This window comes from Sinocyclocheilus rhinocerous, unplaced genomic scaffold (assembly GCF_001515625.1).
Source record: "Sinocyclocheilus rhinocerous isolate Xijiao unplaced genomic scaffold, SAMN03320098_v1.1 scaffold3004, whole genome shotgun sequence".
NCBI classification, from domain to species: domain Eukaryota; kingdom Metazoa; phylum Chordata; class Actinopteri; order Cypriniformes; family Cyprinidae; genus Sinocyclocheilus; species Sinocyclocheilus rhinocerous.
In genome coordinates this window covers 85,864-100,168 of record NW_015645532.1, presented here as the reverse complement: position 1 = coordinate 100,168, position 14,305 = coordinate 85,864, and the positions used below count along the sequence as shown (strand labels likewise).

General features: G+C 33.5%; 1 protein-coding gene across 1 annotated transcript in view; it reads right to left on the bottom strand.

The window, feature by feature from the left end:
- Positions 1–6,465: 6,465 nt before the first annotated feature.
- Positions 6,466–14,305, bottom strand: part of LOC107706110 (UPF0668 protein C10orf76 homolog) — a 19,750-nt gene continuing 11,910 nt past the window's right edge. The window contains exons 20-25 of the mRNA XM_016509693.1: positions 13,489–13,571; positions 13,268–13,394; positions 13,103–13,178; positions 11,880–11,958; positions 8,365–8,481; positions 6,466–7,170 (exon numbers count right to left, since the gene is read on the bottom strand). Of these exons, the coding sequence (XP_016365179.1) occupies positions 7,078–7,170; positions 8,365–8,481; positions 11,880–11,958; positions 13,103–13,178; positions 13,268–13,394; positions 13,489–13,571 (575 nt within the window). The 3' untranslated portion in view covers positions 6,466–7,077. The remainder of the gene's footprint in view (positions 7,171–8,364; positions 8,482–11,879; positions 11,959–13,102; positions 13,179–13,267; positions 13,395–13,488; positions 13,572–14,305) is intronic.

The following is a 14,305-nucleotide window of genomic DNA, read 5'->3' as shown; positions in this document are numbered from 1 at the left end:
GTCGAGGTTTGGCACTTACTGGTAGCAAGTCAAAGAGCGTTATGATGGATACAATCAAGTAATCTGGAATGTAACGATTCCTAGATTGCAGGAATGCTAATCTCTAATCTTGCTAATACATTAAGGCAAAATGGAACTTGCAACATAGTTATATTTATAAATGACCACTAAAAACACTCCCAAAACAGCACCCAAACCTTGACTAGATCTAATTGATTATTCAAATACAGCAGCCAATGGCAAGTCTCCAACGGCAGACTATTTCAATATTTATATTTTTGTGTTAGAAGTAATGTTTATTAAAAACACATATACATTTAAATTTCGGTAACACTTTACAATAACGTTCCATTAGTTAATGTAATGAACAACAATACATTTATTACAGTATTTATTCATCTTTGTTAGTTAAAAACAAAATACAGTCGTTCATTGTTAGTTCATGTTAATTCACAGTGCATTAACTAATGTTAAAAATTCATTCTTAGTTCATGCTAACTAAAGTAGTGAACTAATGTATAATGAACCTTATTGAAAAGTGTTACCTTTATTTCTACGTGCTATGTATTGTTTTTTTTAAATTTACTCAACCTCAGACCATCAAAGATTTAGATGAAAAACACGTTGTAAATAGAAACATTTGAAGGTCTCTCTAACCCCTGGTTTGATAAGTGTGTAGGCACAATGCAAATGTGACCCGTGCTGGCAGCAAAATGAGTAGTAATGCTGCGCACAGGATCATTTTGAGCTACAGACAAAAAAAGTGAAAAATGTCGATTTTGGACGAATTTCAGGTTTTCACAAAAATGAGTTCCGTAAGCCCTCGTCTAGCAATCCCAATGCTCCGGATAGTACTTAAACATCTAAAATGATCTTTATTTGTACGTTTTCTGAGAGGAGTACCTTTTTCTCTGCTCGCTTCTTGCGCTGCCGCTGGCTGATATATGCATCACGCACATAACGGCACTTCCGGCGCGCAATCCCGATACTGTACACATACTGTATACACAGAATCACAGTATGTAGCCTATTTACGCAAACATAATCGGTTATGTCTTAAGTGAACGTTTGGGGAACTGTTGGGGAAAAACATTGGATGTGTAACATTATATATAGATCCGTGCAGTACAGTAGGTCTTAATATAGGCGTCTGTCACAATGTTAATCAGACAATAAAAGAAAAGATCGCTGCCCTTGATTGAACTGCTTTTGTAGTTTCAATAATTAATTTATTTGTAATGAACACATGAGTGATTTTTACATTTTATTATTTGTTTTTCTTACACTGAAAAAAAAATGATTAATTGAATTTACTCCATTTTTTTAAGGTAAGTGGTTGCAATCAGTTTATTTTAGCTACATTTAAATAATCAAATTTAGTTGACTAACTTTCAACAGTTTTTTTATTAAATGTAGCTAAAATAAATTGTTTGCAACCACTTACCTTAAAAAAAATTAGTATCATTTTTTCAGTGTACTTGAATGCTTTTGTTTAGATGTAAAATGAAAAAAGTAATGCACTATTTGTCTCTTTCTTATATTTGTTCTATGTTGTTGTTTTGCATCTGTTCTTATTTTTAATAACTACGATAATATAAAAATGGCTATATTGTGATTATTAATAAAGTAAGTAATATTAAGAAATGCAATGCAATGTTGCTGGGTGATTTTGCTTTGGATCCTTCAGAAAACTTCAACTTGAGTTTTCTCAGAACTGACTGCTGACTTCGACTTCAAACAGGTGTAGCTCAGTCATTTTTTGTCCAATTCCAACAAATCATAGATCATTTTTAAAGGGTTAGTTCACCCAAAAATGAAAATTAGCCCATGAATTACTCACCCTCAAGGCATAGGTGTATATGACTTTCTTCTTTCAGACGAATCCAGTAGGAGATATATTAAAAATGGTCTTTGCTATTCCAAGCTGTTTAATGGCAGTCAGCGGGAGTTACAGTGCATCAGTCCAAAAGAAGTGAAATAAAGCGCATCCATCCCGGGGGGTGAACAAAGGCCTCCCTGTAGCGAATCGATGTGTTTTTGTAAGAAAAATATCCATATTCAAAACTTTATAATCACTTTAATGTAGCTTGCGCTCACTGTTGTACACTGGAAGCAGTTCCGGGCGGATGACGTATGAGGTCAGCGCTGCGCATGCGCCGGTGAGTCTCGTGAAAACCAACGTTTGTTTACAGGAGCAAAGGAAGCAAAGTTTCCTTACTTTAGCAAAGGAAAACCAGTCTCCTCTTGGCTTATATCGAAATCCTCCGACATTCTTCTTTACAAATCCTCATTTGTACTTCTAATTAGTGACCGTTGTTTTGTTTTGTCCTACGTCATCCGCCCGGAACTGCTTCCGTGTACAACAGTGAGCGCAAGCTAGATTAAAGTGATTATTACGTTTTGAATATGGATACTTTTCTTAAAAAAACGCATCGATTCGCTACAGAAGACCTTTGTTCACCCCCCAGAGCCATGTGAGGCACCTTTTATTATGGATGCGCTTTATTTAACTTCTTTTGGACTGAAGCACTGCAACACCCACTGAGTGCCATTAAACAGCTTGGAAGATCAAAGACAATTTTTAATATAACTCCGATTGGATTCGTCTGAAAGAAGAAAGTCATATACACCTAGGATGCCTTGAGGGTGAGTAATTCATGGGCTAATTTTCATTTTTGGGTGAACTATCCCTTTATGGTCTTTTAATAATTAGTTTTTGAAAATTTGCTCATTGTGACTCGTTTTGCCAGAACAGGTCACAAATGTGTTTTTGTGTAGTTTAAAATATCTTGTATTGGTGCTCTTTTTAAAAAACAAATTGTCTATTTCAGTTATTATACGGGTTGGTATTGTTTTGGTGAATGTCTGTTTGTCAGATTATAAAAAGTGTGCCCCTACGAAAATGAAAAGTGTTCAGAATTGGGCTGAATGCTTTTTTTGTACCGGGGGACCCCCCTCAAAATGCAATTGGGCTTGGGCTAGTTTTGAGTAGCAATTGAGCGGGATTTGTTGTGAAAACCTGGCAACCCTGAATGAAAAGCTCCCTCCCCCCACCTATTTCTCCTTCGGAGACAGCATTCCAAGGCAGGAAGGCATCAAGGCACGTCCGAATCCAAATTCTGCTTTACTTCCTGTCTCCGGAGGTACCTTCTTCTGATCGAATTTTGAAGGCAGCATAGATGTATCCTTCGCTGCCTTTGATATCCCACAATCCTGTGCGTTCCATTCCGTGACGGTTGAGCTAATAAATAAAGATGGCGTCTGAAAGTTGCGTTTGGTGGTCAGTTTGTGTGTAAATGTATATTCCTGACTAAATTTTTGCACTTTTGATGTTATTTCTAGCGAGAAATCAGTATTATAGTAATTAAACATTCGTTTAGTTATCACCAAAACTCGTTCTATTTTGGTGTAGATCATTAAACCGTTACGCTGCCTCAAAAGCCTGTCCGAAATCAGTTTCATGAGGTGCCTTCGTACAAAAACGCTGCCTGCAAAGTCATTGCCTCATACGGCAGCAAGTCAGCTGCCTAAGTTTTCGGATGCAGCCTATGTTGAGCAGGGGTCCGGTTTCCCGCGTTTGCTTTTACACCCAGTCCACGCGTGTGCTGGCGCCTCACCCCAGGGTGTGCACGAGCAAACCGGGTGCCAGGGTGCCGGTAACCAGATGCTGCTCCGCGGCACAACGGAAGCAGATCGAGTCCTTCGCGGGAATTGCGCTTAGCTTACACAACCCGCGAAGTCCTATGCACAGACTCGCAGAATGAAGCTTCACGAAGAAACTTCACTTGACCGTCGGTATTGAACCGCGAATCATTGTGACGTCACTGAGAGCAGCCGGTGTCGTGCCGAAAACTGATTGCCGTCTGTAATCACTTTTTGGCAAGACTGAAACTGCAGGTGAAAAGGTAAAAACAGGTAAAAAGGACTGCATGAGCTAAATGACTTGTTTTAGTGATATATAGCCCCTATTTTTACAGATGCTATATAGCACTTTGTCAAACGGTGCCATGTAGAACCATAAGAGGTGCCGTATAGCACTTTTTCTCAACAATGGTGCACCAATTATAACTCATCCATGGCATATAGTTTAGAAGAGAACCAAAGGGTTATTGTCTATTTTGTATTTTTATATACTTATTTTTATTCACCTATTTCATTTTATTATCTGTGTCTTGTCGCTGTCATTCTGTCTGTGCACTGGAAATGAGACCGCAGCTCATTATAGTCAGCACAAATATCCCTCAAAATATGTCTTTGATTAAGATGTGTTTGCCCAAGTTCAGCAATTAGAGCTCATTATACAAAATGTGCCCTCCGTAAACCAGTTGGAAAAATATTTGCTGAATAGGTCTAAGAAGTTAAATAGTTGAAGAAAGAATGAACTAAACGAAGGCTGAATGAAACAGAGACTGAAAATAAAGAGATTGAAGAGTGTAAATGTGGTTGGGCAAGATAACGAAAAAGCTGTGATAAACGTTAAACGCTATAAGCCCAAAGGAATAAAAAAAAAAACAGCATTGTTTTTGTGCAGTTCAGCTTTATTTATAAAGCACTTTTAACAATGGAGACGTCTCTATATAAGCAGCTTTTCAGGAAATCCGTCCAAACACAAACTCCCAGAGAAATCAGTCTCTTCAGACTGATACATGAAGTAATGAGAGGAGAGTTAGTGATCAATATTTACTCGTCTGTCAATATTTATAACCTTTGTTTGTTTGTTTTTTAATTCCTTGGCGGAAACTGGCTTCCATACGTTTCAATAGAATCCACGCCATCGGGGAATTAATGTGAAGGCGTGATACTGAATTTGTGTCGCCAACATCCAGTAAATTCAAAATAAATGAGAAAATTTCATGTGAAATCATATTTCCCAAGGGGTTCTAGTTGGTCTAGGATTTAAGCTTCCCATTAATTAAGAATTCGTTCCTTCATTGTAAGCCATTATATATCACATTTCCTCATTTTAGTTCAACTGTGGCCAAATTAGTACAACGTGGCCATAATTAATTTTTAATTCGTGGCCACTGTATATATACATGCAATGTTAGTATAACACATTACAATTAATGCAAGTTACGTAATCAGATTACTTTTTCAAGTTAACTTATAAGAAAATATCTGCGTTACTTTTTCAAATAATATGTGTTCCAATACTTTTGTCCATATAGTCGCCACAACTTACATTTAAGCAGATAATGATATCTTTATAAAGCATATGCCCTTCTGAAGGAGAAAGTAAAAGCTTTCTTTTATCTCACTGCCACACGAACATCTCAAACTCGGCAGCCATAGGGAATAAATCCTTGGAAGGGAGTTTAACTTATTAACTGCTTCTTTTAGAGGTAAAGTCATTGATAAAAAGTTTTTTTAGAAGACGACTCGCTACCGAGATGCCAGAGCATTGGGTTATAGGGTTAACGTTGAAGTCCGTAACACAAACCAAGACACTGGCCATCGTTGTACAAAATAAGATTTAATAAGGAAACAAACACCCGTAAATAAGAATACTAAGGCAAAGGAAGCCAAATACTCAATTAGGACCAAACCCAGGAAGAATTTACCAAGAATTTCTTTGAAAAGTGTTTGTTTTATTCAGTTATCCTCCACGTGTTGGTTTAAACTGGACTAATTAGAACTGGTTTGGATTCTAGAATGTTCCGAATTCTCTAGAACTAGCTTTCAGTGGAGTGTCAAGTTAATACATTTGTTTCTTTCTTTACCCAGTGTTATACAACTCAACATACAGCTGTTTTTACACTGCAACTTCATATCTTTTCATGATACCATACTGAAACATCTTGCAATACTGGGATACACTGAGAGAGAGCCAAGAGACTGTCAGATTTTTTAAAAATTAATGCGCTTCTGTGAATCTCATGAAATGTCCAGGTCACATTTTAAAAAGGAATAAGAAATTATATTTTGCTTAAAAATAAAGCCTATCGATTCATTAATATGACAAGGAAATTAAATTCTCTCCTCAAGTTCTCATTACCGTAATAAAGATATATCATTTAAATTCCAAAGTACAATTTTAATCATGCATTACGGCGTTATGTGTTACACTGAAATTATGTTTTTAATAAAAAAAAGGACATGATAATAATTCTTATTGTATTATGGTATGAGATTTTTACACATTCTGATAAGAATTTGAGAGGAAATGTGCTGAAACGTCATGAAAATGAAACCTGTTTTAGGAATATTAATATCTGTTTGCATTGTGCATGTAATTTTACACCCAAATTATCATTATAAAAATGTATATCATATTCAAAACGGTAAATAATGGTATGTAAATGCTATTTTTAATAAAAAAGGACAAAATATATTATTACTGTATCACGGTAATGAGAATGAGATTGTAGCGCATTGTAATGAGAGGACAATTAAGCCAATTTCACAAGTTCTCATTACCGTAATATATTAGAAATATTTAAAATTGCAAATATGCGTTATGGTAGTATGTGTTAAACTGAATTTTTTAATGAAAAAGGATGTAAAAATGATCATTAGTGTATGAAGGTAATGAGATTTCTGGTGCATTACGGTAATGAGAATCTTTTCTTTTTTTGCATTACAATAATGAGAATTTGGAGAAAAAATGTGTTAGAATGCAAATTTTAATGGCTTCATTTTATTAATGCAAATTATAATTTTCTTTCTTTCGTATATATATATGGTGAATTATGACCCACACATTTCTTTTTCAGGCTCATGAAAATAGGACATTTTGTTTGCATTCACTCTGAATGTAGAAAAGAACTGAAATTCGCTGGTAATTCTGTGCAAGCACATTGGCTTTCATCGGTTTGGTGCTAAGGCAATGAAGTATATGCAATAGAATCAGCACTGGACCACCAATAAAGGAGAAAAAAAACCGGGTAGTCAGAATTGAAATTCACATTGTGCAAAGTTGGGCTGATTGCTTTGTGAAGCCAATACGAGTCAGTTGTGAGTGCGAGCAAACTCACACACACACTGCATCAGTAATCCAGCCTGAAGATCAAATCCAGTCCTGTCCGGTTCTGGAGAAGCCTCAGATGTGTCAGTATGAAGGTCAAAGGTCCCGTCGTCTCAGGATATCGAGGAGAACTCCTTCAGCAGGACGTCCCGACTCATGGTACTCAGAGACACGTTCTTCCTCACGTTCAGACTGATGGAGCGAACCTGCAAACACAAGCATCTGTGCATCAAAACTAACTCGTTTCCTGACGGAGATGCGTGTGTGTGAAGCTAGTCATAAATTCACTCCACATTCAAATTTAACGCAGCAGTGAGTTCCTCAGGGCAGAGGGACTGAGCTCAGAAAAAGAAGAACTGGGCTCATACAGAAATGTTCAGCTTTACAATATATATTAAACAGACAGTATTTAGACTGTTGAACACGTGTTATATATTTGCACATCATGTAACAGATGTGTTTATTAAACCAATAACTGAAATATACAAGAAATATGGTCATATTTGTGCAAGGTTATAGAATTAAGATATATAATTATTAATAAATTCAATAAAAATAATGATTAAAAATAACATTATAATAATAATAATAGTCTCACCAAATATGAATAGGGCTCCTATGAAATCAGGTTTTTTTTTACCCTGACATCAGTGTTTTTCTTTTTAATTTTTCTGGATTGTATTTTAATTAGGACGTTTAATCAATTGAATTCATAGAACTTTAGCAACGTATTAATTTATTACAAATAGAACAATAATATGAAATGAAATGCCCTATGATTTATTATTATTGTTGTTATTAATTGTTAGTAGTAGTACTTTATAGAAATTCTGTTGTTTTATTTTCCTGCATTTTGCGTTTTATGATTTATTACAAATCTATCAAAAACAATGTTAATGAAATGAATAATTAAAAACTAAAAAGTTTACAAATCTTTGAAATTTGAACAATCTTGAAAATGCCATACAACCACGATTTACAGGTGAAATTAAAACATGGATTAAAATGTGCGCAATATTGTGAGATATTCCTTTCAAAATAATGGTTTAACAAGCTGTATTATTATTATTATTGTTATAATTATTATTACTTTGAGAAGTACATTCTACTCTACAGTAGTAGCATATTTCTGTCATCATTTTTGGTTCACGTTAAACTGAACGTTTATGTTGCTGGGTTGTAGCGGAGACCCGTTTGTGTGCATCCGATGAAAGTTTTCTCAAAGCAAACGGTGAAGTAACTCCCAGAGCATCTCTGGAGACGAAGTTTCACTGAAATCCACCAGATTCTGTGGCGTTCTGCGATTTCGCCCAACGTTTTGTCGTCTTCTGTACCATTCAACCCATAGTTAATGTAGCCAAAGGAAGGAAGTAGCTCGTCAAGCAAACTCAAAAGCTTACCAGCTCCTTGAAAAAGCCGGCCTCTCTGGGCTGCTCAGAGTAACGCTCAAACTGATCCAGACCGTCCTGTAGCTTCAAGGTTAGCGTGTCGTAGTTCGAGCGCACCACCTCCAGCACCTACAGATGAGAAAATTACATAAAACCCAGACACAACTACAAGAAATCTTCCAGGTTTAAGACAACAATGCACCGACCGAAATCCACTTACAATGAAAGACTCTGGCATATTATCTGTTTTATAACAGTGGTCCTGAACTGAACTACAGGAACACATTTAAACAGCTAGTGGAGTGATCACATGACTACTGATATAGTAGTCTATATATATCTATATATATCATACTACAGATATGAACCACCACAACTGGCACAAGCTCTCTGTTGATCAATTAAGATCGGTAGTAGTTTGCAAACTTCACATTCATCTTTTAATATCTAACATATAATATTTGCTTACTTGTAGTCGGTCAAATACAGGAAATGGACCAAAAAAAAAACCGGTTTGTCTCTGCGTTAACACTTGTGGTTTTATAATTTATATTTTAGAGTTTCAAAATGTTGACTTTTAAAATCATTAGATTTTGTTTACATTACAAATGTTATGAAAAACTGCATTTTGTCCCTGTATTTTAAAAAAATTGAGCTAAATATAAAAAATAAGATCAATACAATGGTATTTTATTACATTTTAATAAAGTACTTTATTAAAATGTAATGATACATTTTAAATGATATTTAAATAATAATTTTTCTGTCATTTTACCTTAATATTTAGGTAGCATTTTTGGTGGATTATTTTGGTATATGTTTTACTAAAATGTAATGGTATTTTACTACATTTTAATAAATATTTTACAAAAAAAATAGTATTTTTGAAATAGTAATATTTAAATATTATTATCTGCCATTTTACCTTAGAAAAATGTTTTGGTAGATTATTCATTTTAAACAGTTTTTAAAAATATATATATATTTTTTTTCATTAAACGTAATGGCATTTTAGTACATTACTACTTTGATGAATATTTTATTAGAATGTAATTGTATTTTTTTTTAAATAATATTTTCTGTCATTTTACCCTGGGAAAAATATTATTCCGTTTAAAAAAAAATTTTTTTTTTTTTTTCATTAAACGTAATGGCATTTTAGTACTTTACTATTTTGATTAATATTTTATTAGAATGTAATTGTATTTTTTTAATAATATTTTCTGTCATTTTACCCTGGGAAAAATATTATTTATTAAAATTATTTATTATTTTTATTTAAAAAAAATGTTTTTATAAACATTAATTTAATTTAACTCAAATTAAATGTATTTTATTACATGTCACTAAACATTCTATTAAAATGTAATTATATTTTTTGAAATAATATATTTCTGAAACAATTATAATATTTCCTGTCACTTTACCTTGAAAAAGGCAATTTGTGGTTGATTCTTTTGGTAGATCTTTTAAAAGAGACTCCCAAGTTAGATTCTGAAAGAACTCAGGGAGGCTTAGACACTCCTAGACCCCTTGCAAACTGCAATTGTCTTTCTTTGTTAGTACGTATTGTTTATTTCTACAATATGAAAGACAAATCAAAACAGTTCTCTGAGGCAATCACGGAAAGACATTGTTTCAAAGAAGCGTTGCCACAACTACAAGCTGTTTGAGGTCACATTGTGCGCAGTAATTTTAAATCGAATGGGTCTGGAGTTTAACTGGGACACTCCAGGGCATGAAAAGGGCTGATGGACCACAAATCCCCAAACTTAAACTAAACAAAGAGAGGCTGGACAGAGGTCTGTTAGAGGGCATGCGAGAGCATCTGGCAAAGCGAGATAAAAGAGACGAGAGTTTGGGACTGCAAGCGACAGCTGGCACAACCGTCTGTAAAACTGCCCTCACTTCCAGCACACGGCATCATTACCCTACAGATCAAAGGCTAATTAAGCAACACCTGTGACCGTCCCAATCAGCCGCTTTCCTACACACATATACAGAGTTTTGCTCATTCAGATTCAAAACCAATTCTCTCATCTGACAGAATTGAGTTAAAGTCGGGCGATAAGACTGTGCCACAGTACACAGGTAGTTATGCAAAAACTATGGGTGCATGTAGATGCATTAAAAAAAGCTAACTATAGCCATTTTACTCCAAAAATGTCATTTCCAGCATAAAATGAATGATAATCTGAAATGTTGTGGAAATTACATTATACTGCTTAGGTTGCTGTACAAAGTATTATATATGTTTTATTATTAATCAATTATAATACATTCATATTATTACAATAATGTTACTATTATGAATTAAATACACACATATATATATATATATATGGGTCAGAGACGTTACGATGTCTGCATCAAAAGAAATTTACTAAAGTGATTTTATGTCCATAGAAAGAACATTAAATGTAAGTAAAGGGTCTACTTTTAAGGTTTCAAATAAGTTTTTGGAGAATAAAATGCCAAAATTTGGTTGAAAAAATGTTACATTATGTAACACAATATTTATGTAAAAATTCAAACAACATGCTTATTCTGACGTGTACATATTAAAATATATAAAAGAATAAGAGAGCATATTAAATTTTACTGTGTTTTAAATGAGTAAAAATTCTTACTGACAAATGTGCAAAACCTAGGATAGTGGCACATTTAAAAAAATGTAAAATTACAACTAATTAGTATTTGGGGTGATTTTTTTGTGTTTCATAAAAATTCCCACTCTTCTTTCTTGGCAGGTTTTCAAGAAAAGTCAAAAGATTAAAATACTGGCAAGGAACTGAACACACAACACCTCTGTTTTAAATATTTTTAAAGGTTTATATATTTATTTTATTTATATATTTATTTTTTTTATACTTTATACCATTAAAAATGTTTGGGGTCAGTAAGATTTTAATATTTTTGAAATAAGTCTTCTGCTTTTTTTGGTTAAAAATACTGTAAAAACAGTAATACTGCAAACATTATTTGAATTGAAACAGTTTTCCATGTGGATATATTAATTTATAAACTGTAATTTATTTCTGTGATCAAGGCTGTATTTTCAGCATCATTACTCCAGTCTTCAGTGTCACATGATCTTCAGAAATCATTCTAATATGCTGATCTGCTGCTCAAGAAACATTTATTATTATTATCAATGCTGAAAACAGTTGTGTGGTTTCATACTTTTGTGGAAACCAATAAACCTTTTTTAAAACAAATAAGAATTAAAATAAATGAAACGTTCAAAAGAACAGCATTACTATGAAAATCTAAATCTTTTATAACATTATAAATGTCTTTACTGTCACTTTTGATCACATCCTTGCTGAATAAATGTATTTATTTCTTAAAAAAAACCAAACTTTTGAATGACAGTGTTTTAATAAATAAGAAAATTACATCTAAATTACGCTATATTACAATGAGGCTAAAAGTTAATGTTCTGTGCGTAAACTCATTAAAGTCTGTTTGAACGTAAGAGATCAAAACGTTACATGACTGTGTAAACCGTCCATCTAAACCGTTACCTGATCTTCTGAGAGCTGTGAGATGTGGTTCACAGCGGCGTACGACTCAATCTTAGGGTTGAAGTGGTTAATAATGGCTCTGGAATTACAGAAACGGGCAAAATGAGGAATATTCTGAACATGTGACGGGAGCTTCACAATAGAGTTCCTGTGTGAGAATAAAAGGTAGCGTTACAGAGGACTTTCAAAGGTGTGGCTCTTTTAAATATTCTGCAGTAATGCATGCTGCAAAAAACCAGCGCTCGACTTCTTTTGTGCGGCACAAACACATGGTGACATCTCTGAAAGCCCGGAGAATGCTTCCACATTACCTCAGACTCTCAAATCAATAATTAATTCACCACCAGGCCCCTCGCACACTAACCGAAACAAAGACAAAAACACCCACTTCACTAAAGCTGCCCAATGTTAGTCACACACTTCAACTAAACCACTCAAACTATGATTATGACCTTTCACCATTTCACCCATGTTTGAAATATAACTGGCATGTAAATGAAAGTACACTGTATAAATTAGACTGTATATTTAGTATGATTTTTATTATTGTTTGCTTGTTTATACAATTAATGCTTTTTATAATCTAACTCGCATACAAAGAAAAAACAAAACAAAAACAAACAAACCAAAGACACAAAACAAAAACTATATATTATATATATAAATAACTAAATCAAACGGAAAAAAACAAAATCAGAACCAAAACTAAATAAATAAAAGAACAAAAACAAAGAAGCAGAGAAAAAAATAAACAAAAACAAGGACAAAAAACAATAAATAAATAAGAATAAAACAGTAAAAAAAACAAAAGAACAAACAAAAAGCAAAGGGGAAAAACAAAAAAAGAAATCAATAACAAAAATAAATAAACCAATTAAAACCAAATACAAATCAAAGGAGGAAAATAAATAAATAAATAAGGTTTTTTTTACCAAAAGCTATCAAAAGCTAGTCATAGACATCAACTATTATCATCTTCCACAATTTCAACATGTAAATCAACAATTTCTCATATATAACATCTTTATAAAATAACTGCCATGTAACCTGAATTACATTATATAAATCACCTATATATTTAACATTATTTTATTATTAATATTATATAATGCATCTTATTTCAGAATACTTAAATCCGATAATTTAAACAAAGAGTACTATAAATCCTCTCATTGTTTATAGTGAAAGTGATCTAGAATGAAGGTGAATGTGAGCGCTCTGACCTGACGTTGACGAGAGCCTGAGTAACTTTACTAGCAGGCTCCTTCCACTGGCCTGCGTTGGTGGAGACTCGCAGCACTGCGGCGTCATGAAGATCAGGTTAGTGCTTTAGATATGATGGATGAAAATAAACATGCATGCAGCAGGACTGAGCTCAGCTGACTTACCCATGCAGCAGAGGTTATCAAACACCTGATGCATGCGTATAATCTCATAATAGAGCTCGTCGTAACTGCTGGGCGTGGGCAGAAACGTGTCTCCATACGTGATGAACATGTTAAAGAGGTTCACCACCTAAAGCACACAAAAACATGTCAAGCAAGGTGAGAAATGCCCAATCTGTACTTAAAAACATGACAGACCGCCGCTCGCAGCGAGTGTGATTTACCTGGAGAGCCAGCTGGAAGATATTGTGCTTCGCCAGAAGGATGGTCTCATTAGACAGCAGGAACTTCAGAAGGTTAATGAGAGCTGGAAAACACAATCAATACATACAGCTGTCTGAAGAAACACACTGAAGTAATCACTGTCTTGGCCTGTGACTCCACACAACTGCTAGTATATTATATACATAAATAAAGAGCTACAAAAACAAAATGAAAAAATAAATAATTAAATCAAAAGAACAAAAAGCTCAAGCAAAAGAAAAAACAATGAAGAAATCAAAAACTAAAGTGAATAAAAAAACCAGAAGAACAAAAACAAAACAAATCAAAGAAAAAATAAAATGAATAAAAGTAAATAAAAACAAGAACAAAAAACACAAGCAAAAAAAAAAACTAAAACAAAAGCAACGGAAACGGGGGGAAAAAGAAATCAAAAACAAAAGTGAATAAAAATTATTTAAAAAGCAGAACAACAAAAAAATAGAAAAATCTAAGAAAAATGCAAATAAAAATACAATAAAAAATACATAAAAACAAGAACAAAGAAAAAACAGGAAAATAAAAATAATAAAAGACAAAAGACATGGGGGAAAAATTTAACAAAAAGAAGTGAATAAAAATAATTAAACAAAAAACTGAAGAACAAAAGAATAAAGATATCAAAGAAAAATAAAATGAATAAAAATAAATAAAACAAGAACAAAAAACACAAGCAAAATAAAAAATCGAAAACAAAAAAAAAACTAAAACAAAATCAAAGGAAAACATAAGAAAAAATCAAAAACAAAAGCAAAGAGAATTGGGGGGGGGGGGGAAATC